Raw genomic sequence first — 26,899 nt, forward strand, 5'->3', positions numbered from 1 at the left:
AAACACATGCTGGAGAGAAAGGAAATCTCCAAACTAAATGTGTCGATGCAAGTCATCAGCTATCCAATTGTTTCACAAAAAGAAATACTAGTACAAAGGAATTGTTAGGGGTGCTAGAGGAGGGGCAGCTAATAATGTAATACTTTGTACCTAATATGGAATTTGTTTTGAAATGTTGCTTGAACATGTTATCTAAGTTTTATTATAAAAGAAAGAAGGGAATCTGTTAATTGTGTATCAATTGTTTGATTATGTGCGGGTGGAGGATGTTAATTGGGGTCTTACTTGAGCACTTATAAGCAGACACTTACTGAGACTGGTGGAGGTTTTTGAGTGAGGAGCTACATGTTTGTAATCCTTTTACTCTGTACAATAAATGCGAAACTGAGTAAAAATAGGCTCCAGCATTATCCTTCCACGACAAGCTTTCTGGCATTTACCATTAATCACTGGTTAAATACATTAAAACCTATTTAATCAGTATAGCATTTTATAGTTTATTGGTGATTGCCTAAGACAGATGCATAAGGTAACCTCAGGTGTCTTATAACAGCACAGATAACATATTGTATTACATAGTCACTTATCCCTATGGTGTCACATATTTCATGCAGGAATAATGGTTGAATCAGCACAATTTTAATTGTTTTTTTTTGCATCCCTGACCGCCCCCCCCCCCATTTTTACAGATGTATTATATGCTTTTAGATGCATTCCACTCATTTTTCCCACTTTCAATTACAAAGACCTTTGCTTATCTGTGTATTCTTCTTTTCATTCAAACTGAGCTTGTAAATGATTTCTTTGAACATCCATTTTTTGATGGGGTGGCGAGAGAGATTTTTTAGAAGTCTCAATGCCCAGAAATTCTACACCCCTGAATATTGATGGTTTATGTGGAAATAGCAGTTACTGACCATATTTTTTCAAAATTCTATGAAAACCGGACTTGTATCAAAGAATTGAAGAAAGGCAAATGCTATACCCCTGTTCAAATAAGGGGTAAGAGATAAGCTAAGTAACTAATAAACAACAAAACAAAAACAAAATACTGTATATGCTGGAAACCTGAAATATAAACAGATAATGCCTGAAATAAAAACAAGAAATGCTGGAAATACTCAGCAGGTCTGGCAGCATCTGTAGAAAGAGAAGCAGAGTTACCGTTTCACGCCCTTCATCAGAACTGGCAAATATTAGAAATGTAAAATGTTTTAAGCAAGTAACGCGGGGGTGGGGCAAGAGATAGCTAAAGAGGTGTTGATAGAACAAGGTCACAGAGAATAACTGACCAGAAGGTCATGGAGCAAAGGCAAATAGTATGTTAATGGTGTGATGAAAGACAATGCGTTAGTACAGAGAGGGTGTTAATGGACAGAAAACTGAACAGCCTGGCCCCAAGCACAAACATGAAAAAACAGTGGGTAGGCACAGTAGAAACAAACTAAAATAAAATAAACACATAAAAAAGAAAAAATAACTAAAAATAAAAATGGGGGCCCGTCATGCTCTGAAATTATTGAACACAATGTTCAGTCCGGCAGGCTGTAGCGTGCCTAATCGGTAAATGAGGTGCTCTTCCTTGAGCTTGCGTTGATGTTCACTGGAACACTGCAGCAATCCCAGGACAGAGATGTGGGCATGAGAACAGGGGGGAGTGTTGAAATGGCCAGCAACTGGAAGGTCGGGGTCATGCTTTCGGACTGAACGGAGGTGTTCCGCAAAACATTTGGTCTCCCCAATGTAGAGGAGACCACATTGTGAGCAGTGAATATAGTAAACTAAATTGAAAGAAGTACAAGTAAATTGCTGCTTCACCTGAAACGAGTGTTTGGGGCCTTGGATAGTGAGGAGAGAGGAGGTAAATGGGCAGGTATTACACCTCCTGCAATTGCAGGGGAAGGGGACGAGGGTGTCGCGGAGGGAACGATCCCTTCGGAATGCTGACAGGGGAGGTGAGGGGAAGATGTGTTTGTTAATGGAATGCTCAATAGGTCAGACAATATGGGCTGAATTTTACCAGCCCCTTGACGCTGTGGGTTGTGGCGGGGAGACCCGTAAAATGCTAGTGGGAGCGGCCCTACATGACCCACGACACCGAGAAGGCCCCACCAGATATTGGCGGTGGCGAGGCCTCAGTGTGACCCCCACGCCCCCCCCCCCCCCCCCCCCCCAAAGTCTCTAGGCGGCCGAGTCTTCATTAAATATTGAAATTAGATAAATTAAAATGCAAATTAACTTACCTGCTGCCGTCGCCTGTCCCACGCCGATTTTACGGCCAACCGGCCGCAATTCGCATGCCTTCACAACTCCATTGGAGTTCCGAGGCAAGACACTGGTGGGGATGGGGGAGTAATAAAATTATCAGGGCGGGGAGCAGGGAAAACTATTCCTATTGGTTGTGGGGATGGTGGGAAGGGGTTGAAGGGCAAAAGTGAAGAGGTTGGGAATAAAGTTCATTTTGTTGATATTGCCCCGAAAACAAATATTGTGGAGGGGTGGGGTAAGGGCCTCCAGCATATATTTCAATTTTTACACACAATGCACAACAATATCACTTCAAAAATTAAAATTACTTCGAAGGGCTTGAAGCCCTTTAAAAATGACGCCGCGCCTGCGCAGAGGCACCAGATGCCATTGCCAGGGATGTGGCGGCCGCCCCCTCTACATCATTGGGGGCGCCACTCCGCCCTTCCATTTAAATGAACCGCCGCGCGTAATATCCCAGGGGCTATGTGGCGGCACTTCAGTGTCGGAAGGCCATCGACCTCACATCGCGCGGCTGTGGAGCGCAGCGTGCTGATAAAATTCAGCCCTATCTGTGTGGAGAGAAACTGAGTTAACATTTCAGGTTGTTGACTTTTCATAAGAACTGGCAAAGTTTAGAAATGTAACAGATTTTAAGCAATCTTAGAAAGTGGGGAGGGAGAGGAGGAAAGAACAAAAGGTTTATGTCTTTGATAGGGTGCAAAGCAGGAATGATTAAATGACAAGCAAATGCTGTCTTTACAGGTGTGGATAAGATTATAAAAAGGACCAATAGAAGTGGTCAACATTATAAAATCTTTGAGAGAGTAAATAATGAAAGATTATATAGCCCGGTCAGTGAATTGATCAAAAAGGGTCATAAATTTAGGGATTAATATTGCACTGCTGAACTACAAAAAAGCCCCCAGCAAGTTAACATCCGTCGCACTTAAAACAGCCAGAAGCACTGCACAAAGAACAGCCAGGCGCTGCGCAAATGACTACTGGCAACACCTATGCAGTCATATTCAGCTGGCCTCAGACACCGGAAACATCAGAGGAATGTATGATGGCATTAAGAGAGCTTTTGGGCCAACCATCAAGAAGATCGCCCCCCTCAAATCTAAATCAGGGGATACAATCACTGACCAATGCAAGCAAATGGACCGCTGGGTTGAGCAGTACCTAGAACTGTACTCCAGGGAGAATGTTGTCACTGAGACTGCCCTCAATGCATCCCTGTCTCTACCAGTCATGGATGAGCTGGACGAACAGCCAACAAAATCAGAACTCAGTGATGCCATTGATTCTCTAGCCAGCGGAAAAGTCCCTGGGAAGGACGGCATTACCTCTGAAACAATCAAGAGTGCTAAGCCTGCCATACTCTCAGCACTCTACAAACTGCTTTGCCTGTGCTGGGACGAGGGAGCAGGACCACAGGACATGCGCGATGCCAATATCATCACCCTCTATAAAAACAAAGGTGACCGTGGTGACTGCAACAACTACCGTGGAATCTCCCTGCTCAGCATAGTGGGGAAAGTCTTCGCTCGAGTCGCTTTAAACAGGCTCCAGAAGCTGGCCGAGCGTGTCTACCCTGAGGCACAGTGTGACTTTCCTGCAGAGAGATCAACCATTGACATGCTGTTCTCCCTTCGTCAGCTGCAGGAGAAATGCCGCGAACAACAGATGCCCCTCTACGTTGCTTTCATTGATCTCACCAAAGCCTTTGACCTCGTGGTCTCTTCAGACTACTAGAAAAGATCGGAAGTCCACCAAAGCTACTAAGTATCATCACCTCATTCCATGACAATATGAAAGGCACAATTCAGCATAGCGGCGTCTCATCAGACCCCTTTCCTATCCTGAGTGGCGTGAAACAGGGCTGTGTTCTCGCACCCACACTGTTTGGGATCTTCTTCTCCCTGCTGCTCTCACATGCGTTCAAGTCTTCAGAAGAAGGAATTTTCCTCCACACAAGATCAGGTGGCAGGTTGTTCAACCTTGCCCGCCTAAGAGCGAAGACCAAAGTACGGAAAGTCCTCATCAGGGAACTCCTCTTTGCTGACGATGCTGCTTTAACGTCTCACACTGAAGAGTGTCTGCAGGGTCTCATCGACAGCTTTGCGGCTGCCTGCAACGAATTTGGCCTAACCATCAGCCTCAAGAAAACGAACATCATGGGACAGGACATCAGAAATGCTCCATCCATCTATATTGGCGACCATGCTCTGGAAGTGGTTCAAGAGTTCACCTACCTAGGCTCAACTATCACCAGTAACCTGTCTCTCGATGCAGAAATCAACAAGCGCATGGGAAAGGCTTCCACTGCTATGTCCAGACTGGCCAAGAGAGTGTGGGAAAATGGCGCACTGACACGGAACACAAAAGTCCGAGTGTATCAAGCCTGTGTCCTCAGTACCTTGCTCTACGGCAGCGAGGCCTGGACAACGTATGTCAGCCAAGAGCGACGTCTCAATTCATTCCATCTTCGCTGCCTCCGGAGAATCCTTTGCATCAGGTGGCAGGACCGCATCTCCAACACAGAAGTCCTCGAGGCGGCCAACATCCCCAGCTTATACACACTACTGAGTCAGCAGCGCTTGAGATGGCTTGGCCATGTGAGCCGCATGGAAGATGGCAGGATCCCCAAGGACACATTGTACAGCGAGCTCGCCACTGGTATCAGACCCACCGGCCGTCCATGTCTCCGCTTTAAGGATGTCTGCAAACGCGACATGAAGTCCTGTGACATTGATCACAAGTCGTGGGAGTCGGTTGCCAGCGATCGGCAGAGCTGGTGGGCAGCCATAAAGGCGGGGCTAAAGTGTGGCGAGTCGAAGAGACTTAGCAGTTGGCAGGAAAAAAAACAGAGGCGCAAGGGGAGAACCAACTGTGTAACAGCCCCGACAAACAAATTTTTCTGCAGCACCTGTGGAAGAGTCTGCCACTCTAGTATTGTCCTTTATAGCCACTCCAGGCGCTGCTCCACAAACCACTGACCACCTCTAGGCGCTTACCCATTGTCTCCCGAGACAAGGAATGCAAAAAAGATGATTAGAAGCATAAAAGGGAAAGTTAGAGGAATGTTTTTTCTCACAAAGGGTGATTAAAATATGGCATACATTACTTCAGAAGCATCGTGATTGTGGTAGTTAAATAAACCGCTGGAAATTTTTTTAAAAAGGTCTAAGAAAAGATCAGAGAAATTGAAATAAACTAGATAGCTCTGGTGTACAGCTAGCAATGGCAACGGCGCAATGACATAAACTGGCTTCCTGCTATGCTTAAATTTCTATTATTCTCATTTCATTCATACGTGTTCAGGAAGCAAGGGATATTATTTTGAATGCTTTCTTAAAAATCAACAAAACAATTATCCAGTTCTGATGTGCCAATACCTTTTGTTACAGTATTTATTTACATAGCATTATAGACATCTGGTAGTAGAAAAAGTCTCTATCACTCACCTTCAATATTTCCTGTTCTGTACTCCTCTGCTTCCTAATGTTCCTACTAATGTTCCTAAGATATGTAACCTATAATAATACCTGACCCAACATTCTTCTCCAACCTTCTCACTATGATTAAGCCTGTTTACCTCTTTTCATGTTTTCAGAGCCTGAATCATTGTCTATAGTTTGTCACAAGTCCTGTCCCTGGCTGCCATCTGCACTTATTAATCATTTTTGTCAAAACCCTTTCAATTTATTACTTCAAGATTTAATCAGAACTAATTATGAAGATGCTGTACCGTAAAACTGGTCAATTAAATCACTCAAACTTGTTCAACGGTTTTGTCCATCATTTTCCTTCATTCAAGGAGTGAATTGTCAATTTGTAAATGATTAAAGTATGACAAAGATATTTCCTAATTATTTCCATTTGGTCTCATAAAAGAGAAGGATATCAGAAAGGAGTTGTTTCCTGAAGTGGTTGAGAATGAGAAAAATGATGATATGATGGTTAAAAGGAAATTTTAGATCAATTAGTTAGGCTAAATGAAGACAGAGTACCCATGCCCAACAGGACACATCCTAAGATTTTGGGGGAGATGAGGGAGGGAATTGGTGAGTCCCTAGAATATATATGAGTGCGAATGAATGTTGAAAGATTGGAGTGAAGCCAATGTAATATAAAAAAGGGGAGACAACTCATTTGGCGAATTACAGGCCCTTTCGTTTACCATCTGTGAAGGGGAAAATTTTAGACTTTCTAATGAAGGATAAAATTGTCACTTATCTCGGTAAAAGAAGATAGTTAGAAGTAACCAACGAGGGTTTGCTTGCCAAACTTCATAGAATTCTTTGAGGAGAAAACAACTTGGTAGATAGAGGAGATGCAGCAGATAGAGTGTACATGGAATTTAAGAAAGCCTTTGACAGTGTACCACAAAGAAATTGCTCGAGAAAATTAAGCTGAATGATTTTACGGGAAGGATAGAAAAACGGATTAAAAATTGGTCGGAAAGGGGAAAGAGAAATAGGAGTTAAGGGCAGTTTGTCAGAATGGTTGCAAATGGGTAGTGTATCCTCCACAGGTTCATTCTGGAGCCACTTTTGTTCACTGTGCATAATCAGTGTTTTGGGATTTGCAGATGATACCAAATTAGGTGGTATAGTTAAATCTTTAGAAGGGCAAATGAAACTGCAAAGGGATATGGAGAAGATGGAGATGTGGCTGATGGCATTCAATGTCAGTAAGTGTGACTGATTTGAGACATGGCTTGGGAGGAACATATGACTTTGGAGCTGTGATTTCCAAAGCTTGCACCACTGGGGACATTAATGAGATGTGATTGAACCCACCTTGTGGTTCACCCTCTATATAATCATATGATGGTAGACAAGGAGGAGAATTGGTTGAGCCAAATGACCAGTGTCTGTGTTGTAGTTTCAATGTAAGAAATGAATCATTCTTCTCTGGTTCAAAATCAGACCAATTTAAATTGGTCCAAATTATATCTTCAGTCACTTCCATTTAAACTCCAGAGAAGACTAGTAGTTTACATTGTTCCTGTTACAGAATTGCACCCGAGAGAAATAATGGATCAGATTTGCATTTTGCATACACAACCTGTAACAGAGGTGGATGAATGAAGATGTCATTTTTATGAAGTTATTTCAAAATTTAATCTGTGACAATTATTATGAAAAACTGATTAGATTAGGTACACACAAATTCTTGTGGAGTTAATGACATCCCACTGTCATTTCTTCAATCACATCACAATCATTTCTTTAATAATATGTGATAGATTTTGCAATTTCTGATCTTCCTTCACAGCAAACTATTTAAAAGGATGGGGGTTCCTTGAGCAAATGCAATAAAGTGCAGCAAAATAAATTACAAATCTCAATACAGTTATTGACATATCAATAGATATTTATTCAAGTAAAAAACTTATTTTATTCACAAGGATAGGCAATAGTGGTCATTTCTTACTAATTATGGATCAATGCATGACTGGATCGTAGACATCTTTACACATGGTGCTTTTCAGTACAGCCACTGACTGTTACATTAGATTTTTTGAAATCTATATAAATGGATTGTTGCTACAGTTTGAAAATATTAAACATCAATGAAGCAGTATGATAAATTGTAAGTTACAGAATTTCACTGAGTTGTGTTCTTATACTCCAGAATTATTTGTGACCTTGCTCATTGATCAGGTCAAAAGATAACATGAAATGGAAAACAACCATTTATTCTATGAGGGAGGAAAACCTTGTAACTGACCTCTCACATTTTGCCAGTATTCTGAGCGTAATGTTTATAAATGATGTAAACTTGAATTCATTTAATTCATGTAAATTGCTATGTTTTTTTGTACAAAATTACATTGCAAGAACATAACAAAGCATGACATGACAAAGGGTCATTTCACTCACCAAATGCAGATCTTCCATAATTTCCCATCTACTTTACTTATTTTGTGAGGATAAGTGCTCCAGAATTTCTCCTGACACTCAAAGACACTTGGGATTAGCTCCAGAACATTAATTTGTCAGTATGCCACAAAATAGCTCCTTCCTCACAAGTGGCATCACACCATAATGGCATAGCTCTAATTTTAGGATTATGTCCCCTTGTTCTGAAGTAGAGTTTCTATCTATCCTATCAAATCCTTTAATCATCTTTAACACTTCAATAAGATCACCCTTTATCTTCTGTACTCAAGGTACTATAAGCCTCGTCTATGCAACTTGTTCTTATAATTTAACACTTCTAGCCCCAGTAGAAATTTGGTGAATCAGCACTGCACGCACTCCGAGACCAATCTATCCTTCCTGAGTTGTGGTGCCCAGAACTGATTGCAGTACTCCAGATGCGATCAACCAAGAGCTTTATACAGCTGTAGCATAACTTCCACTCCATTATCTTCCAGCCCCTTTGCAATAAAAATGTAAATCCATTCGCCTTTTAAATTATTTTTTTGTATCTGTCCACCAGCTTTTAGTGATTTATGTACATGAACCTCCCAAATCTCTCTGCTCCTCAGCAGTTTGAGCTTCTCACCATTTTGTCAGTGGTGTTTTGTGCAAAGTCAGAATTAATTGGACACCAATTTATATTTTTAAAGTAACGTTGCTTCTTCAGAACCAATTCCAAACAGGTGCGATGCAGTCACTTTATTTACATTAAACTCAAATTAATGTGAGAAGAAAGCAGCTTGTGCACAAGTTCCCAGTCCATTTTGTGTTTTCTGCGTGCAATGGCACATATTTTAAGCCTCAAGCAGCCACTATATCCAATTTTTAGCAGGGCATCCGATGTGTTTCAGCTGCTATTGTATTATCCATGCCATCATATTGTAATCAAGTCCCAACTCTAATTAATTTACTTAAAAATATGCAATTTCAAACAAGAACTCACCAATATAATTGAAATATTTGTGTTTTACATTGCTTTGTTAAGTTTTATTCAGTGGAAGTCCCATCAGACTTTGGGTTCATTGTTACTAACCTAACAGTGCTTTGGACTATGATAGCATTTAACATTAAACAATACAGTGCGGTTTGAGAAATGCCCATCTGTATTAATTTTACTGCTTTATATTGAAGCAACAGCAAGAGCAAAAAAAATGTTTTCAAATATAATTTAGATAAGCCTGAAAGTGATCCACAACCCAACCCAGCATCAATTGTAACTTTTAAAGAAATTATCAAATGGATAAACCTCTGCAAATAACTTAGGAAAGCATGCTATGTCATCTGATGTACCATACACTCCGGGAAGTTACAAGCTTTGATTCTTAGTCTGCTAAGCAAGGAGTGAGCAGAAATTTATCTTTGGTACAAATAGTTTGGTTAGGAACACAAACTCAACCTGTGCAATAATAACAGAATTCCAGTTGGCCTCAGTGACCCTCAGATCAGGAAGGATTCTTGCTCCTGATTGCTATCACTGCTGGCAGGTATGTGTGTGTGCATGAGTGCGATGGATAAAAACAGATTAGAATCAGATGTGATGCTCCTCCCATGTTGACACACTCTATTTAGGCTCATAACGGCATATGGCCATGGTAGCAATGGGCTTCAGTGCCTGAGGAAAAGGTAGTAGTGTGAATAATCACCATTAGAACAGAAGGCAAAATTGTGGGGGAAATCACCAGTCACATAAGAACTGCTGATAATTTTTATGGCTTCTAAACACCAAACAAAAATGATAAATTATGAAATTATGTTTGTGTTCCTAACCAAACCATTTGTACCAAAAATAAATTTCTGCTTCCTCCTTGCTTGGGATTAGCTGGATTGGTATATGCCACATGCTGGAAAATATTGGTCCTGATTTTTCAGTTATAATGATGGTGATACTGTTAGTGCCGCCATCACTACTATGTAAATCTTGCAGCAACTTATGGCGTCCACACATGCGCAAATAAATGCAGAAATTTGGAAGTCGCTGTCAGAGATACCTCGCTGCTCCATAGAGTGTGCTGTTGCAGTTGTCGCCAATGAAATTACCACAGAGATCAACATATTGCTGTGAACTTGGGCTAATTTGCCACTTGTTTCGCATTAAAAAGGACATAAAGTGTTACGCCTTGTCTCAGGAGAAGCAAGGTGCCCGTCTTGCTGCCATTTAAAATTTGTGCATTTTTAAAGAAGCCAGGTTTCAACCAGGTAACGAGGGCTACCCGCTGAAGCCATGGCTGATGATACCCTACTGCAGGACCAATAGTGAAGCACAGGAAAGATACAACCCTGTGCACATGCCACGTAGTGAGAGGAGAGTCGGGATGCGGAAATCATGCTTCCAGAGCCTGGACAAGTCATATGGAACTTTGCAATACCCGTCGAAGTGAGGAGGATTGTGGTGGTCAGTTGCACATTGCGACATAACTTTGCCCTGCAGGAAGAGCTGACCCTTAACTTGGCAGGCAAGATTCCGGCGGAAATGGATGACATGGAGTATCCCAACACTGTCGCTGGGGTCATGCACCACCTGTGGAAGCTACAGCAGCAGCGGCAGGGCAGCTAGTGAGCAGTTAGTCACACGTGCATTTGGGTAGTAGTGAGGGTGGAAAATGCCACTTTCTGTTCCCCTTGGAAAACACACAAAAGAACAGGCAAGATTGAAAGTGAAAAAGTGAACTTTAATTCAAGCAGCAAATATCACTAAGATTTTTGAGGTAGCTGTTGCTAAACTTTACTTAAGCATTGATCGGCTAAGTGCAAGACTTTAATTAAAACTTGAGTTAACTGACTATTTGATACTTTGTAGACAGTTGTAACAAAATGGTTGACAATACATTTTAAACAGTTTAAAATTACTTCAGACTAAGACTTAAATACAGCAGCAACAAAATAACACAAACATAAGAACATAAGAAATAGGAGCAAGAGTCGGTCATTTGGCTCTTTGAACCTGCTCCACCATTCAACAAAATCATGGTTGATCTTCTACTTCGACTCCATGTTCCCTCACTATCCTCGTAACCTTTAATTCCCTTAGTACCCAAAACTCTATTGACATCTGTCTTGAATATACTCAACAACTGAGCATCCAAAACACTCGGGCAGAGAATTCCAAAGAATCATAATCCTTTAAGTGAAGAATTTATCCTCATATCAATCCTAAATGGCCGACCCCTTTTATTCTGATCCTATTCTAGATTCCCCCGCTAGGAGAAACATTTTTTCAGCCTCTATCTACCCTATCCAAACCCCTTAAGGATTTTATGTGTTTCAATTAGATCACCTTTCATTCTTCTAAACTCCAGGGAATATAGTGCTAGTCTACTCAATCTCTCCTCATAAGACAGTCCCCTCGATCCAGGAACCAGTCCAGTGAAACTTCATTGCATTCCCTCTAGGGCATGTCTGTCTTTCCTTAGATAAGGAGACCAAAATTGCACACAAATGTGGCCTCACCAATGCCCTGATTACAAAGATTAATGCCAGAGTCATTCGTTTCCTGTCACATGGAAGCAGGACAGTCAAGGTACCTGTCATGCTGATGCGCCAATGTCAGCCTCACTCTTCCAAGTCCTCTTCCAACTCAGTATCAAACTGGGGCTGATTTCTTCCCTGTTTTACCAGGGAATGAGGCGCATCTACTACAAGTATTAGTGGTCCCTCAGCCCCAACAGGTCAGATTTATCTATCACATTTCCTCACACTGGCCCTGGGGCATCAGCTTGGTGGCTGCATGTGAGAGGGCAGTTATGAGTGTCTCGCAAAGGGCCAAAGGAGCCAGGAGATGGGGAGGCTGAGCTGAGGCTTGTTGTAGTCAGATGTCTTCGCCCCCCCCCTACCCCACTCCCCCGAAACATCAACACTTTGAAGGTGCAACATGGGGGCAAGAGTGACGATGCCACTTGGCCTACCCTCCCACCCAGAGTTCATACCCTGGTCTTTCACTGGATGCCACCCTCGATCTTCTCTTCAGGTTCATATACCATGTCAACTTCCTCTGCAATCTCCACCTCAATGCCCTTTCCAGGTCCCATGTCAACACCTTCTGCAGCTGCCAACTCACTGCCATCTGCAACATATACGCCCAAAGACAGCTATCCTGTGCAAAGCAGAAAATAAGCATTTACAATGGTGAAGCATGTTCATATGGCACATCACAAAGCTTATATACTGCATGTGCACATCCATCATTTTATCATCTTTACACACCTTACAGCCAACAAACACGTTTTAAATGTGTAGCTGCCCAAAGCAACAATGTGACACTCACATTTCCTCACTCCAATATCTGTTTGGACACCAGACTCTGAACTGTTGCTGATGCCCTAGTCCCTTTTCATGCTTTTTCATTTTTAGAAAGGTCACACCACTATCACTCACGAGCATTATGAGCCATCTTACTCTTCACAGAGATGGAAAATAAGTATTATTTTGTGCATCATTGTTGTGGGAGAGAGTAGTTGGGTGCTTTGGAGACTGGGTATAATTCACAAATTGCAATTTCACACCTTAAATCTGTGGAGTATGGTTAAAAGATCTTTACAAGCACTGCCTACAATGGCAATTGAATTTTCCGACCAATTGACTTTAGATTGAATCCTGATCACCTTCCCCCATAAACAGCTCTTCACTATTCTTTGCACAAGTAATATTTTAAGAAATCTTTAATTTTAAAATTTCAAATAACTATACAAACCCTAGTAGTTCATTTCGTGGTGCCCTACGTTTCTCATTTCCCAGAAGCCGCTGACATCTTGCCTCCATCTTATTGAGGAGGGTGTTGAAGTCTTCATCGCTAAAGTAGTAATACCATGTCTCACCTATATTTCTTCTGTAAGTAAGTGCATGGCTTTTTAAAAACAGTTAATTACTTTGCACACCTTTTGAAAAACTGTTAATTTTACTTTGACCATCTTTTTACAAACTATCCATTTTACTTTTCCATTTCATTAAAAGTTTTTAAAAGTTTCTCTGCAATTAAACTAAGTTTAAGAGGTAATTTAAAGATTACTCACCTCTCTGACAGTTCTGGCTGAATTTTTGGGGGTATCTTCTCCTCCTGTCAATTTTATTTGATTTTGTTTGATCAAGCCTTTTAGCTTGACTGCCCCATGTGATCTGACATTTTCAAGTGCATTAAAGAATGCTGTCCAGCTCCTTGGGAGAGAATGCCACACAGAAATAACTCACTTTTTTTCCGAAGTTTTCACCGCACGAATCACCAGAGGTTAATGGGCAGCAGTCAGCATAATGAACAGCAAAAGTCATTCATTCACCGATGACTGCAAATTCCAGGCCAATGAAGCATTATCCACTGGTGGCCCAACATTTCTCGTGGAAGACTAAAATTCGAGGGCCAGAATTTTTTTTTAAATGTTGTTAGAGGTTAATGATCCTGCAATAAATTAACAATCGACAACTTCTATTGACACAAGCTGAAATAGAGTAGCTAGTAAGAGCTGTACAAATAAGAGCAGCTGCAGGGATCTGTAGTAAAATCAGAAAATGTTGGAAATATACAGTAGGCCAGTCAGCATCAGCGAAGGGAAAAGTCAAGTTATAGTTTAATTTGCTATTGTAATAAAGGCAAAACCCAAATTAATATAAACATGCAAAACTGCAAAGCTCATAAGTAACTGTTGGCAAGCACTTGGAGTATATCAAGACTACTGTTGTAGTGTTGACATGAAGTAATTTATTTTAAATGGATTAATTCCTGCATTAAAATAGCAGACAGAGAACGTGTATTCTTATGCTAATATCCTGCTCTTATGAAGGAGCCTATACATTTGCACATCTAGTTATGTCGGCACCAGGACCTGTACCTGGCCATTCTTGATGTAAGAACTTGGGCAAAGATCGCAAAAGAAACAAATACCTTGCATTTATATAGTGGACATCCCAAAGTGCTTTGCAACCAATGGATTACTTTGGAAATGCAGCCACATTTGTTATGTAGCCAACAACAACAAAGTAATACAAACAGCAAATGAATGAATCCCTGGATAATTGTTTTTGGCGATGGCATGTAGGAGGAATGTTTGCATAAAACAGCGAGGGAATTCTCTGCATTTCTTCAAACAATACCATGGGATCTTTCACTTCCACCTCCATGGACAGACAAGCTCTGGGTTTAATGTTTCATTTGAGAAATAGCACCTCCGACAATGCAGCACCCCTGAGTACTGCACTGAAGTGCCAGCCTAGGATATGTGTTGAAGTTCACTAACAGATTGTTCGACTGTTGGGGTCTTGTCTTCACCCACTGTTGACAGTTGCATTTTCCAGCATTACTGGATAAAGATAATTAGAAAGCCACATGAAAAATGACTTGCGTTTATGTAACCTTATCACAAATCCCCCAAAAAATCTCAAAATGCTTCACATAGTGAATTACTTTGTAGTGCAATGACTGTTATAGTATATAGTCATTGTATAGCCATTTTGTACTACTGTACTGTAGAGCTATTTTGTGCACAATAAGATCCCACAAAAAGCGATGAGATGACAGTCAGACCAGTTGATCTTCTTTTAGTGGTTCTGGCTGAGGTAACAGGAGAAGTCCCTGCAATTTTTATTTCCACCTGAACAGTTGGAATGGGCAGAAGGACCTTACCTTATTTGGGGGAAACCTACAACAGGGAAACACTTCATTAGCACTGAACTGGAACATCAGCACAGACTATGTACTGAAATATTTGAGTGCAATCTTATGACTTGAAGGGAAGAGTGAGCCAAGCTGCCAGGAGGACTCAAGTTTTTGCAAACAATAATAGATGTGTGGGAGAACTATCAATTTAATCAAACTGAAATTCACATTTAACATGCTGGAAGCAAGAATTGGCTAAATAAATTTAGAAATCCGGATTATGTATTTGAGAAAACAACTGAATACTAAAAGAAACTTACTGCATTTTTAAATGCTCAAATAAGGAGATAAGGAAAATAGAAAATAGTCACCGCCAGATGACTTGGGGACTTTCTGGAAACATTTTAATACTTTTTGACTGGGGAATGGTATGTTCTATAGAGGGACATAAAAAGAGGAAAAAAACTAAAACTTGGTCAACCTGTCTACAAATAAGACATAAACAAATTTTATTTAGGCTTATTTTACCATTATATCATACATTTGATGGATTATACTCAGAATTGTAACCCAGAAGTAATGCTGACATTGCATATCATTTGGTCACTAGAGGTTAGGACCACCACTAACATTTTTGAAAACACATTATAAAAGTTAATGAAATAAAAGCAAAATACTGCGGATGGTGGAAATCTGAAATAAAAACAAGAAATGCTGGAAATACTCAGCAGGTCTGGCAGCTACTGTGGAGAGAGAAGCAGAGTTAACGTTTCAGGTCAGTGACCCTTCTTCAGAACAATATGTTATAAAAGTCAACACATTGTTTACCAGCAACCACAAGATCTGAATCTGCTTAATACTGATTCTGCAAAGATAAGACAAGCCACTCCTCTCTGTGGGACTCATTGGGAATGGATTTCATACTTTTTATGCAATGGTAGTATGCATGAGTAGAGTAGTAAATGAAAATCCATCCAGCCTGGGAGATAAACTTAAGCTACGCCCTTCCAAACTTTGTAAATTACTTTCTTCTTTGCGTTACTTGATAAATATTTTCCAATTCCTAGTATTCCCATCTTCACCCTTCATTCACTAGTTAGTTCCATTCTGTAACTAAATCACATACACTAATTGCATATTCAATTTTTATAACTAAGTTGCATTCATTTAACAATTTATCAGAATAGCCCATGTTTAAGGTACAATTTTGCATTCAATGAGAATTAAAAGGATCCCAATTGACAGTTCCATTGGCCTGGATTTTGCACTCAGTGGCAGAGTGAATGCACTCACCATTGACCTCAAAGAAAGCTGCCCACAAAGATTTAACGATTTCTGTGACGTGAATATCATCTTTCTTGATAATTTCATTGTGATGCGAACTCTATAGGAACTTAGCATCCAGTAAATGTGATGTCATCATGCAGGGTAATCAACAAATCACATTAAAGAATTCTCACAGCAAGCTAGGAAGTAAAAAGAACTAATTATCCTTCACTTTTTAATCATTTTACAGAGAGCGAAATAAAGATTGAGACATACACATGTGATTAAGGTGGAAGCTGAAATATCATAAACTTTAAAACAAATTAAAAATCTATGGAATTTCTTTCATCATAATGGAGAAATTTAGCATTACACAAATATAAAATTCATTTTTCAGGGCTGGAGAGGTGTTTCAGTAGTAATTATGACTTAGTATGCCATTAAAAACCCAGTTACACCTCATTCAACAAGGCATAGCATTTCTAAAGGTTTTTTCGCGTGACTAGTAGCGTAAAAAGTGAAAGTTCACATCAATTCAAGTAATTTTTAAGATTTCCATCCGCAAGGACTTCAACAGCACACTGCGGAGGAGTGAATTACTGACAGCAACTACTGGAATTCCACAATTAACTGCGCATATGCAGACACTAGAAGTTTCTGTCAGTTTCACAAAATAATGACTGCGGATGCTGAAATTTTCAGCATAATAACTGCAAAATCTGGGCCATTCTTTTTTATCTGAACTTAATTCAGTTCTTGTGTTGAACAATGTTAAATTATCAGCTTATGTGCTGGTTACAGTATGCTATTTATACTGACCTTGCCAGTTCTGCAGTCTGTTTTCAATAGATTCTCCAGTTCTACAGTCTGATTTAAATCAGTTCCCCATACTTAAGACATTTTACTGCAAAGTAAGATTGTTGTAATTATTGCTGCACTATTTAAAATTTTTTAAAATGTTATAAATTGGTAGATTTGCAGTTGGTGGAGTAAGAGAGATGAAATATTAACAGTAAGGACTAAAAATAAATTACCACTGTGTTTACTTTGTCTTCCCGCAAAATGTTACATTCAGGCAAAAGATTGCTAGCAGATGTCCTTTGAAAGTGCTCCTTATGGAATATCCTGCACTGTCAGCTTCTGTTTGGTGACTTTTAGAAGAGTGAACCATGCATGACATAGAAATATTACATGCTGTGCATTAGTGATTTCCCAAGTGCTTGCATTGGGTAGTAATGTGCTGAGAAAGTGCTCTATATCAGCCCACACTCGGTACTTGTCTGATGGTAAAAAGGCTCTTGCTGGAAATTACATTAGTAATGAAAAATCCATTTAAAGTACATATCTTCCACCTGCTTTACAGACAGTGTATTGTAGTTCTGAAACATTTGATTAATCTTTTATAAACATTTGCAGTGTGGCAGCTCAGTGGCCTTGTAAATGCATAGATAGTGCACTATCCTACATTGCTATATGTCATCATGAGAGCTCATTGAGGCTCTGTCAAAGAAAAAGACGCATTATCAGAGTACTAACATGTTAAAATATATTCATTATTGTTGAACTCTGATCACCATAGTCTTCAACTTGTGTACTATCTTTAAGTTCACATATAGCATACAACTGTAGGCTCTATAATTCTCACTGATTGATTGGAAGCCATAGAGAACAATTTATCATCGTCTTAGGTTTGCCTTAAAAGATTTCTGTTTCCACAATTCTTAATGTGAGAATGCATTATGCTTACATGTCAGCTGTGTGTGGTACTTGCATGGTTTTGTGATTATCATGTTATGTTCTGATTTGATTTGTTTTCCTGTACACTTGCAATCTAATTTATGCTACTCAATGCCCGTGTCTTGAATCTGACTTGCCATTCATTCAGTGGATTCAAAACATACAATGAAGGATAAAGGTTAGCAAATCCAATGATAAACCACAAGCAAGGAATATTCACATGCTGTATTTCAAAATATATGAATTTATAACTTGAAAATGGAAATAAACTGTTTGCAAATTGTATTTGATCCTTTAAATATTTTTGGAAGTCTTTACAGCGGCTGGTTTAAGGACTGGTATTTAGGCTGCTCAATGCCAAATACCAATGGGTGCAGCTTGTGCAACATACCCTGACTATTGGCACTATAATATGCATCAGGATCCTGTTGTCATCATATGGCCCCATTTTTCAAGGGCTAGTGAGGCTCCAGCCTGTTTCCGGCCAGCACCTGAGCCACCCACTTCAAGACCGCACTCAAATGACACAGATGCACAGCAGTGGGAAAGTGTGGTAAAGGCTGTGCTGCCATTTTGCTTGCACTGCCGTTCTGTTCCTGTCAAATAGGGGGATGAAAATTGCTCCCCTCATTTTCAAGTGTAGTCAATATGAAACTGGAACAAAGGGAGATTGTCTTTAATATTTTCTCATGGATTAAGAACCCAAAATTTGTAAAATATTACAAACATTTTGGAGTTTTTAACTAACTTTCTTTGTATCTTTTGTTTTCTATTAACAGGAATCCCTTTGTTGAAGATAGTGTTTTCAGGGTATGAACATTTATCCATCATCTCTGTTCCATTACTCATCTATCATCCCACCCAGATTCTGCTGGGTGGTCTATTAGTTGGAACTGTGAAAAGCTGGATGATCACTCGTCAAAAGGTAAGGCCTGCCAAGCCAGATAAGTAACCTGAAACAAGTAGAACTGTTTAAGTGAGATTATAAGAAATCTGTTTTTTGAGAAAACACTGCTGTAAACATTTACCCCTTTTGGTTTTGTCTTACTTTCTCGAAGTTTAGAAGGCCTGAATACTCTTCTGCTTTGTTTTATGTAACTTACCCCAAATCTGATTACAGTTCCAGAAAATCTTAGAAACTTTGAAGGAAACAGAAAGGTTTCAGTGGATTTCATGTGTTGATTGTCCCCAATGTGTTCGAGTGAGGAACAATGTTATGAGTCTTAATTTTTACACAATGGGCAGGAAGAACGGCATGGAACATGGCATATTTAGATCTTAGAAGCTACAGGAGCGAAAAGTTCAGAGACAGATTGACCATAGCTTATAAAATAGACAAAAGACCAAAAAGATTGCAATATCGGAGACTAGAAGTGATGAAGAATTGCTCATAAGACAGTATTCTATGCAGAATTGCAAGAGAAGTGCTGCAAGATTCTGTCCCGATATGGCAGCGGTATTCAAGTCTTAAAGTGACTTGGACATTATTGAGATTTGAAAATTACCAGTGGGAACAAAAATATTTGGCACGAAAATGGAAACCATTGGAAGCAATTGAGGAAATTCAGAAGTTCCATTTGAAATCAGGGCAAAAAATGTACTCAGAGGAAATTGTGAAATCAAGAATGTTGATAGATAAAGGACTTAGGGTGGAGTTGTCAAAGACATGTTGGTTAAATTTGAGGCGTGAAGAAACTATTTTTAAAGAATTGAAACAGGCACAGTCGTGCCCTGAGATTGAGTTTCCTTTTGTTTTGTAAAGTTCATTATTTTACAAATTTATTGTAACTTTAAAACTAACTGTTGATTAGTATTTTTATTAATTTGTGTGTATTTGATTTGATTATGTGGTATAATACAGTGAAACCCATACTACATAATCTCTCTCGGGGCTTATTAGGTATCTAAATTCAGACATAGATTGAAATAATCGCATCTTAATTTCCAAAGCCCAACTACTATACTTGTTATTCTGCACAATGACTATTTCTTACACAATCTTTAATTTAGGAAGAAACAACTCCATCCAAGGTTCCCAGATTCCTAATGATTAATAATTTAAAGAAAGAAAGATGCATTTATATAACGCCTTTCACGACCCCAAAGCACTTTACAGCCATATTAAATATTTTTGAAGTACAGTTACTGTTGGAATGTAGGAACATATTTGACTTTTGCCTCCTTATGCTTAGTTTTGAATACCAACATCACCTTAATCTTAATTTTACACCAGTGCAAATGATCATGGTTCTGCGTATGCACAGATGAGTAAAATTGCTACAATCTTATGTTTTTATTAATAAGCCAATGCTAGTAGAAGTTGACATTTTTTTCAGAATATAGCCTCGAGAGTTCCTTTGTATCATAAATGCTTTACTGAAACTTTTGTTGCAACTATTTTTATTATTTTTCAGCAATAACATTGGCATGTTAGTGCATCAACACATTGTGCCACAAATTGGGAGGTTGCAAACCATGTGGATTCCTCACGTAGCAAAATTTCTGAACTTAGTGGTGTTAAAGAGGGAAATGCAGAGCTGGGACTGTGAATTTTCATGGGAAGCATGGAAATTGACAGCACAGAGGAGGCCAATCGGCCCATAATGTCAATGCTGACCAGAAAAGAGCTATCCAGCCTAATCCCACTTTCCAGCTATTAGTCCATAGCCCTATAGCTTACAGCATTTCAAGTGCATATCCAAGCACTTTTTAAATGTGATGAGGGTTTCTGTTTCTACCACCCTTTCAGGCAGTGAATTCCAGACTCCCATCACCTTCTAAGTGAAAAAAAATTCCTCAACTCCACTGTAATTCTTCTACCATTTACTTTACTTCTGTGTCCCTTGGTTATTAATCTCACTGCTAAGGGAAATAGTTACTTCCTATCCACTTTATCTAAGCCCCTCATAATTATCTACACCTTAATTAAATTTCCTCTCAACTTCTTCTGTTCCATAGAGAACAGCCCCAGCCTGTCCAATCTTTCCTCATACCTAAAAATTTTCCAGTCCTGGCAACATCCTCATAAATCTCCTGTGCTTTGTTTCATGCAATCACATCCTTCCTGTAATGTGGTAACCAGAACTGTACACAGTACTGTAGCTGTGGCCTAGCTAAAGTTTTATACAGTTCTGGCATAACCTCCCTACTCTTAAATTCTATGCCTTGGCTCAAAAGGGATCTCTGGACATGCACTCTAAGGTCCCTCTGTTGCTCTATACTTCTCAGTATCCTAACATTTATTGTGTATTCCCTTGACTTGTTTGCTCTCCCCAAATGCAATACTTTGCACTTCTCTGGATTGAATTCCATTTGCACTTTTCTGCTTACCAGACCAGTCTATTGATATCGTCCTGTAGTTCACAGCTTTCTTCCTCATTATCAACCATACGGCCAATTTGTGCATCGTCTGCAAACATCTTAATCATGCCCCCTACATTTCAGTCCAAATCACTGATATCACAATAAGCAAGGGACCTAGTGCTGAGCCCTGCGGACCCTACTGGTAACAGCCTTCCAATCACCAAAACACCCATCGTCCATTAACGTTCACTTTCTGCCACTGAGCCAATTTTTAATCTGACTTGCCACGTTCCCTTGGATCCCATGTTGTTTTGCTTTTCTAGCCAGTCTGCCATGTGAGACCTTGTCAAAAGCCTTGTTAGAATCCATGTAGCCTACATCAAACATGCTATTATCATCGACCCTCCGTATTACTTCCTCAAAAAATTCAATCAAGTTAGTCAAACACAACCTTCCATTAATAAATCCATGCTGGACTGTCCGTGATTACTTAATGCTATTAATATTATCCCTCAGAATTTTTGAAAAATAATTTGTTCATCTCAAGAGGTTAGGCTGACAGGCCTTTAATTACTTTGTCTATCCCTTTCTCCCTTTTTAAGTAATGGTACAATGTTGGCAGTCCTCTAATCCTCCAGCATCTCACCTGTAGCCAGAAAGGATTGGAAAATGATAGTTAGAGCCTCTGCCATTCCCTCCCTTACTTCTCTTAATAGCCTGGGATACATTTCATCTGGACCTGTAGTTTTATCTACTTTCAAAGATTCTAAACTCCTTAATATTTCCTTTCTCACTATGTTTATCCCATCTAATATTTCATACTTCTCCTTATCTACAATGTCTGCATTGTTCCCCTCTTTTGTGAAGACAGATGCAATGTATTTTTCATTAAGAGCCATGCCCATGCCTTCTGCCTCCACACACAGGTTCCCTTTATGGCCTCTAATAATCCCTACACTTTTCTTAGTTATCCTATTGCTCTTTATGTATTTATAAAATATCTTTGGGTTACCTTTGATTTTACTTGCCAATATTTTTTCATGCCCTGTCTGTGCTTTCCTAACTTTCTTTTTAATTTCACTTCTGCACTTTCTATACTCCACCAAGGCTTTCTGTAGTATTGAGTGCTCAGTACCTGACCATAAGCTTCCCTTTTTTGCCTTACCCTACCGTGTATGTTCTTTGACATCCAGGGGGTTCTAGATTTGGGAATCCTGCCCTTTTTCTTTGTGAGGTCATATTTGTTCTGAACTCTCATTATCACCTCCTTGAATGCCTCCCACTGCTCTGCCACTAATTTATCTTGAAGGGGCTGTTTCCAGTCCACTTCTGCTCAATCATATCTCAGCTTAGTAAAATTGGCCTTTCCCCAGTTGAGAACTTTTACTCCTGGTCTGTCTTTATCCTTTTCCATAATTACGCTAAATCTGCCTGAATTATCAGTACCACCAAAATGCACCCCCATTGATATCTCTTCCACCTATCCAGGTGCATTGTCTAAAACTAAGTTCAGAACTGCCTCTTCTCTTATTGTGCTTGCTACGTACTGGCTATAAACATTCTCCTGAATGCATTTCAAGAATTCTGCACCCTCTATATCTTTTATACTGATTCTATCTGAGTTAATATTACGATAGTTGAAATACCCCTACTATTACTGCCCTATTGTTTTAGCACTTCTTGGAAATTTGCCTTACATACTTGCTTTTCTGTCTCCCTCTGACTGTTTGGGGTCTATAGTATATTCCCAGTTGTTTGCCCCCTTTTTGTTCTTCACTTCAACCCACATGGCCTCATTTAATAATCCTTCCAGCATAACATCCCTCCTTATAGTTGTGATTGTTTCTTTAACCAATATTGCGACCCCCCTCCCTCCTTTTTTATTCTCCTCGCTATCTTTTCTGAAAACCCTGTAGTGCTGCAGTTGCCATTTTGAACACAGCAAATGAGATGAATACCTAGTTAATCTGTTTTGGTCGAGGGAGAAATGTTGGCCAAGACACTAACAGACCTTCCTATTCCTCTTTGAATAGTACAGTGGAATCTTTTACATGCCTCAACAGGCAGGTGAGACTTCAGTTTGACATCTCATTGATAGCATCTCCAGAAATAGAACTCTCCCTCAGTACCCTACTGAAGTGTTAATCTAGATTATGTATTCAAGTTCTGGAGTGGGAAGAAGAACCACCAATTTTCAGACAATAGAGACTAGAATCAGGGATAGCCACCGACATGTTGCACCACACACATTTGACAATATTATTGATTCAGCCACGGACATGGGGGTAATTAATCTGTATCTAATCTATCTGTTGCCAATCTAATGCCATCAAAACACAATCCAATTTAAAACACATTTCTCCCTATAAATAAAGTAGCTAAGCATACAAACATCAATGGAGAGCAGCACAACTACATTAGCTAGCTAGCAAACAAAATAGTATGCAATGCCAGTGCAAATTATTTTGCTGATAGAATAGAGCTAGCCTACACCACGTCACGGGGTGGTAGGTGGACCTTATCGGATGATCTCTGTGGATTCACATTGTGTCAGGAGTGCAAATTCACCCAATAATTCATGAAATTTCAAGGAGAGGATTATTCGGTTATTGAGGTGAGGCAGTAAAAAAAAATCAGCAACAGGAAGATGGACCATATCTCACACTTCTATTGGCACAAGACAATTTAACCTGTGATGGTTAACTTCTGCACCTGCTTGTAATATGTGTCTGAAGACAGGGCAGCCAACAAAAGGTTAGTGATCTCCAAATCAGGAGAGTTTTATAGAATGGAGCAGATAGTGCTTCAGAAGAGTCATGTACAAAAAAAGCAGAGTGGAACAGGAAGTAAAGGCCTGCTCAGGTCTGCAAATGAAACTCGATCTGAACCCGACAAAACCGCATCCAACCTGAGCCCGACCCGGCCCGAGTCCTTTCATTTTTTCCAGCGCCCGACCCAACCACCGGAATATAATCAACTTTATTGAAGAGGTTGTGCTGTACCTTGGATGGAATCGCCCACTGCAGACTCGTGCGAAGTATTTCCTGCCTTGACATCCTGGCTGCCACTGTGTCCGACCCGAACCCGACATATGTCGCAGGTCCTTTTGGGTTCGGGTAGGGTAGCCACACTCTAACAGGAAGGGACAGAGAGATTAACGGTAGGTAGCCAAGTCTAGTTCATTCATCTTGACAGGCTGTTAAACTAGGTACTGGATTCTGAAATACAGAAACAACAGAATCTCTGACACACAAAATGTCATTTGCTCACCAAAGCTAGTGACAAATTTAGATAAACACAAATACAAATAAAGAGTGCCCTTCGGGTCCTCCAATAAAGGATTCTCTTAAATTCACTTATGTCTATGTCTCAGTCTATCACTGTCAATTGCGATTCAGCTCTGACAAAATAATTATTAACAAAAAGCTTTTGCAAAAAGTTGAATGGTTGTTACTGCATCTATTATTCAGTTACAAAATGTTTAGCCACTATCTGTAAGATTGTACTCCAGACTAACCAATTTACGTCCAACCCAAATCTCTTACCTGTTATCAAAGGTGCACTTTTAACATAATGTAATTATATGATACAGGCAACTTTCAAATGACATTACCACTCAGGTTATTTGCCTTCAAACTGAATAGTAAATGATGCACATTGCAGTTACTGATCTTTGACATACTTATAAAACGTGTCCTTTAATCCAATTTGCAGCAAAAAAAATCACTTAATGACTGTTTCTAACATGGTCATTGAAACATGATAAATTTTGACTATGTCTTCCCCAATAGTTTTTAAAACTGCAAATGCAGCATGGATTTTGTTAAGGAATTGTAGACAGTTTATCACAGATTGAGGTTTATTAAAGCTCTCCATTACATTGTATTTACTAGCTATTGTATACGGGTCAGCAGCATCCAGTTTTTGCCAATATTATTCATCCCCATTACATACTGTTGTATTCATGAGGAACCTACAGTGCTAATTTCTGGAGATTCTTTGGATTTTCTTGCCTGTTTTTCCCTCAGTACAAGTTCTGGAACAATGTGATTCCAAATGGATAGCAGCGGAATTGCGAAATCTATATAGAAGTAAAAGTCCAGCAACTTCCAACATGTCACTGATCTTGTGTCCCATGTGAAAGTAATGTGTGCCAGAGTGTAGAAAGTGAGACATTCCCTAAGTGACTTTTGACATTTTAAAATGAGTTTATGTAACACAAGCCTTTAAACCTAGGTTTTAAAATAACCGTGCTTCGAAGAAGTAGGGGAGAGAGAGAGGGGGACACAACGAGTTAGAGCGCCAGTGGGTGGGGGGGGTGGGGGGAGAGAGAGGAGTGCCAGAGAGAGGGAGGTGTCCAACCTTTTTGCGCGGGGGTCCACCTTACAATTTTTGTCTTGCACGGAGGCCGCTGACACAATATTGGAAGGATAAAGGCATGAAAAATGTATTTTCCTATTAATCAAAAGAACAACAAATTGAGCATTTTTGTGAAGGAGCTTTAAATGAGAAGACTAATTTATATTCTTACTTTCTCTACACTGTGTTGGACACTCGTTTAGTGGGATGCCTAACATTCTTTCTAGCTTGCACAAGTAGTCAATATCTGTCCACACACTTGTAATGATGTGGAGTATTCTGGATAGATGTTCATCTGTCAGGAGGGATCTTGATCGCGCTCTCTCCCTCCTCTCTCTCTTTGTCTCTCTCTCCCCCCCTCCCTCTCTGTATTCCCCCTCTCTGTATTGTTCCCTCCCCCCTCTGTCATTCCCCCACCATGTCATTCTGCTGTCTCTGACCCCCTCCCACTCTCTCTTTCCCCACCTGCTATCTTTGTCTTCCCTCTCTGACCCCCCTTTGCCCCCTCCCTCTCTCTCTATCCCCCTCCTCCACTCTCTTTCTCCCCCTCTCTTTCTCCCCCTCTCTTTCTCCCCCTCTCTGTCCCCTCTCTCTCTGCCCCCTCTCTCCGCTCTCTTCCCCGTCTCTCCCCCCCGTCTCCCCACTCTCTCCCCTCCCTCTCTCTATTCCCTCTCTCTCCCCTCTCCTCGCTCTATTCCCTCTCTCTCCCCTCTCCTCTCTATGTCCCCTCACTCTCTCAGCCCTCTCTCTTCCCCCCTCTCTCTGTACCCCCCGCCCCCCCCCCAACCACCGACCGTTGCTCAGAGTGGGAACAACGGTTTCCAAACTCCGGACTGCTTCAAGGTTTTCTGGAGGGCTTTTTTAAAAAATCAGAACCCGCTGGAAGACCCCAAAGTTTTCAGATGTTCGGAAGCGCCATCCATGCTCTCAGCACCTGTCAGCTGTGAAACTGTTATTTTATAGCCACTCTGCTCAGAAAGAAGAAGCCAATGGGAAATTTCTTGTCTCTGAAATTAACAGTCATGCACCTCAAAATCTTTTATCAAAGACACTGGTGTCTGTGTGCAGACTTGTTGCTGACCCCTGACTGGAAATGAAATAACGGCTAAATTAAGTTTACTGTGCATGTATGTGGATGCACGGAATGTGGTAAAGAAGGTTGGTGAGCTGCAGGTGCAGCTAGACACTTGGGAATATGATGTTGTGCCAATAATGGAGACCTGGCTCAAAGAAAGGGCAGGACTAGGTACTACATATTCTGGGATACAAGGTGTTCTGGAAGGATAGGGACAGAAAGAATGGAGGTGGGATAGCAATACTGATTACGGAGAACATTACAGAGCTGGGGAGAGAGAATGTCCTAGAGGACAAAATGTGTTTAGTTAGAGCGAAGAAACAATAGAAGTACCAATATACTATTGGGTGTATTCTATAGGCTACCATCTAGTGGGAAAGATACAGAAGAACAAAT

At 40.3% G+C, this 26,899-nt stretch overlaps 1 protein-coding gene across 2 annotated transcripts in view; it reads left to right on the forward strand.

The window, feature by feature from the left end:
* The window catches only part of slc10a7 (solute carrier family 10 member 7), a 435,171-nt gene that overhangs the window by 402,062 nt on the left and 6,210 nt on the right, over nt 1-26,899 (forward strand). For both annotated transcript variants that reach the window (XM_068041305.1, XM_068041314.1), the window contains one exon: nt 18,546-18,691. In XM_068041305.1, the coding sequence (XP_067897406.1) occupies nt 18,546-18,691 (146 nt within the window). The remainder of the gene's footprint in view (nt 1-18,545; nt 18,692-26,899) is intronic.

Source organism: Heterodontus francisci, chromosome 1 (genome assembly GCF_036365525.1).
Source record: "Heterodontus francisci isolate sHetFra1 chromosome 1, sHetFra1.hap1, whole genome shotgun sequence".
NCBI lineage: Eukaryota > Metazoa > Chordata > Chondrichthyes > Heterodontiformes > Heterodontidae > Heterodontus > Heterodontus francisci.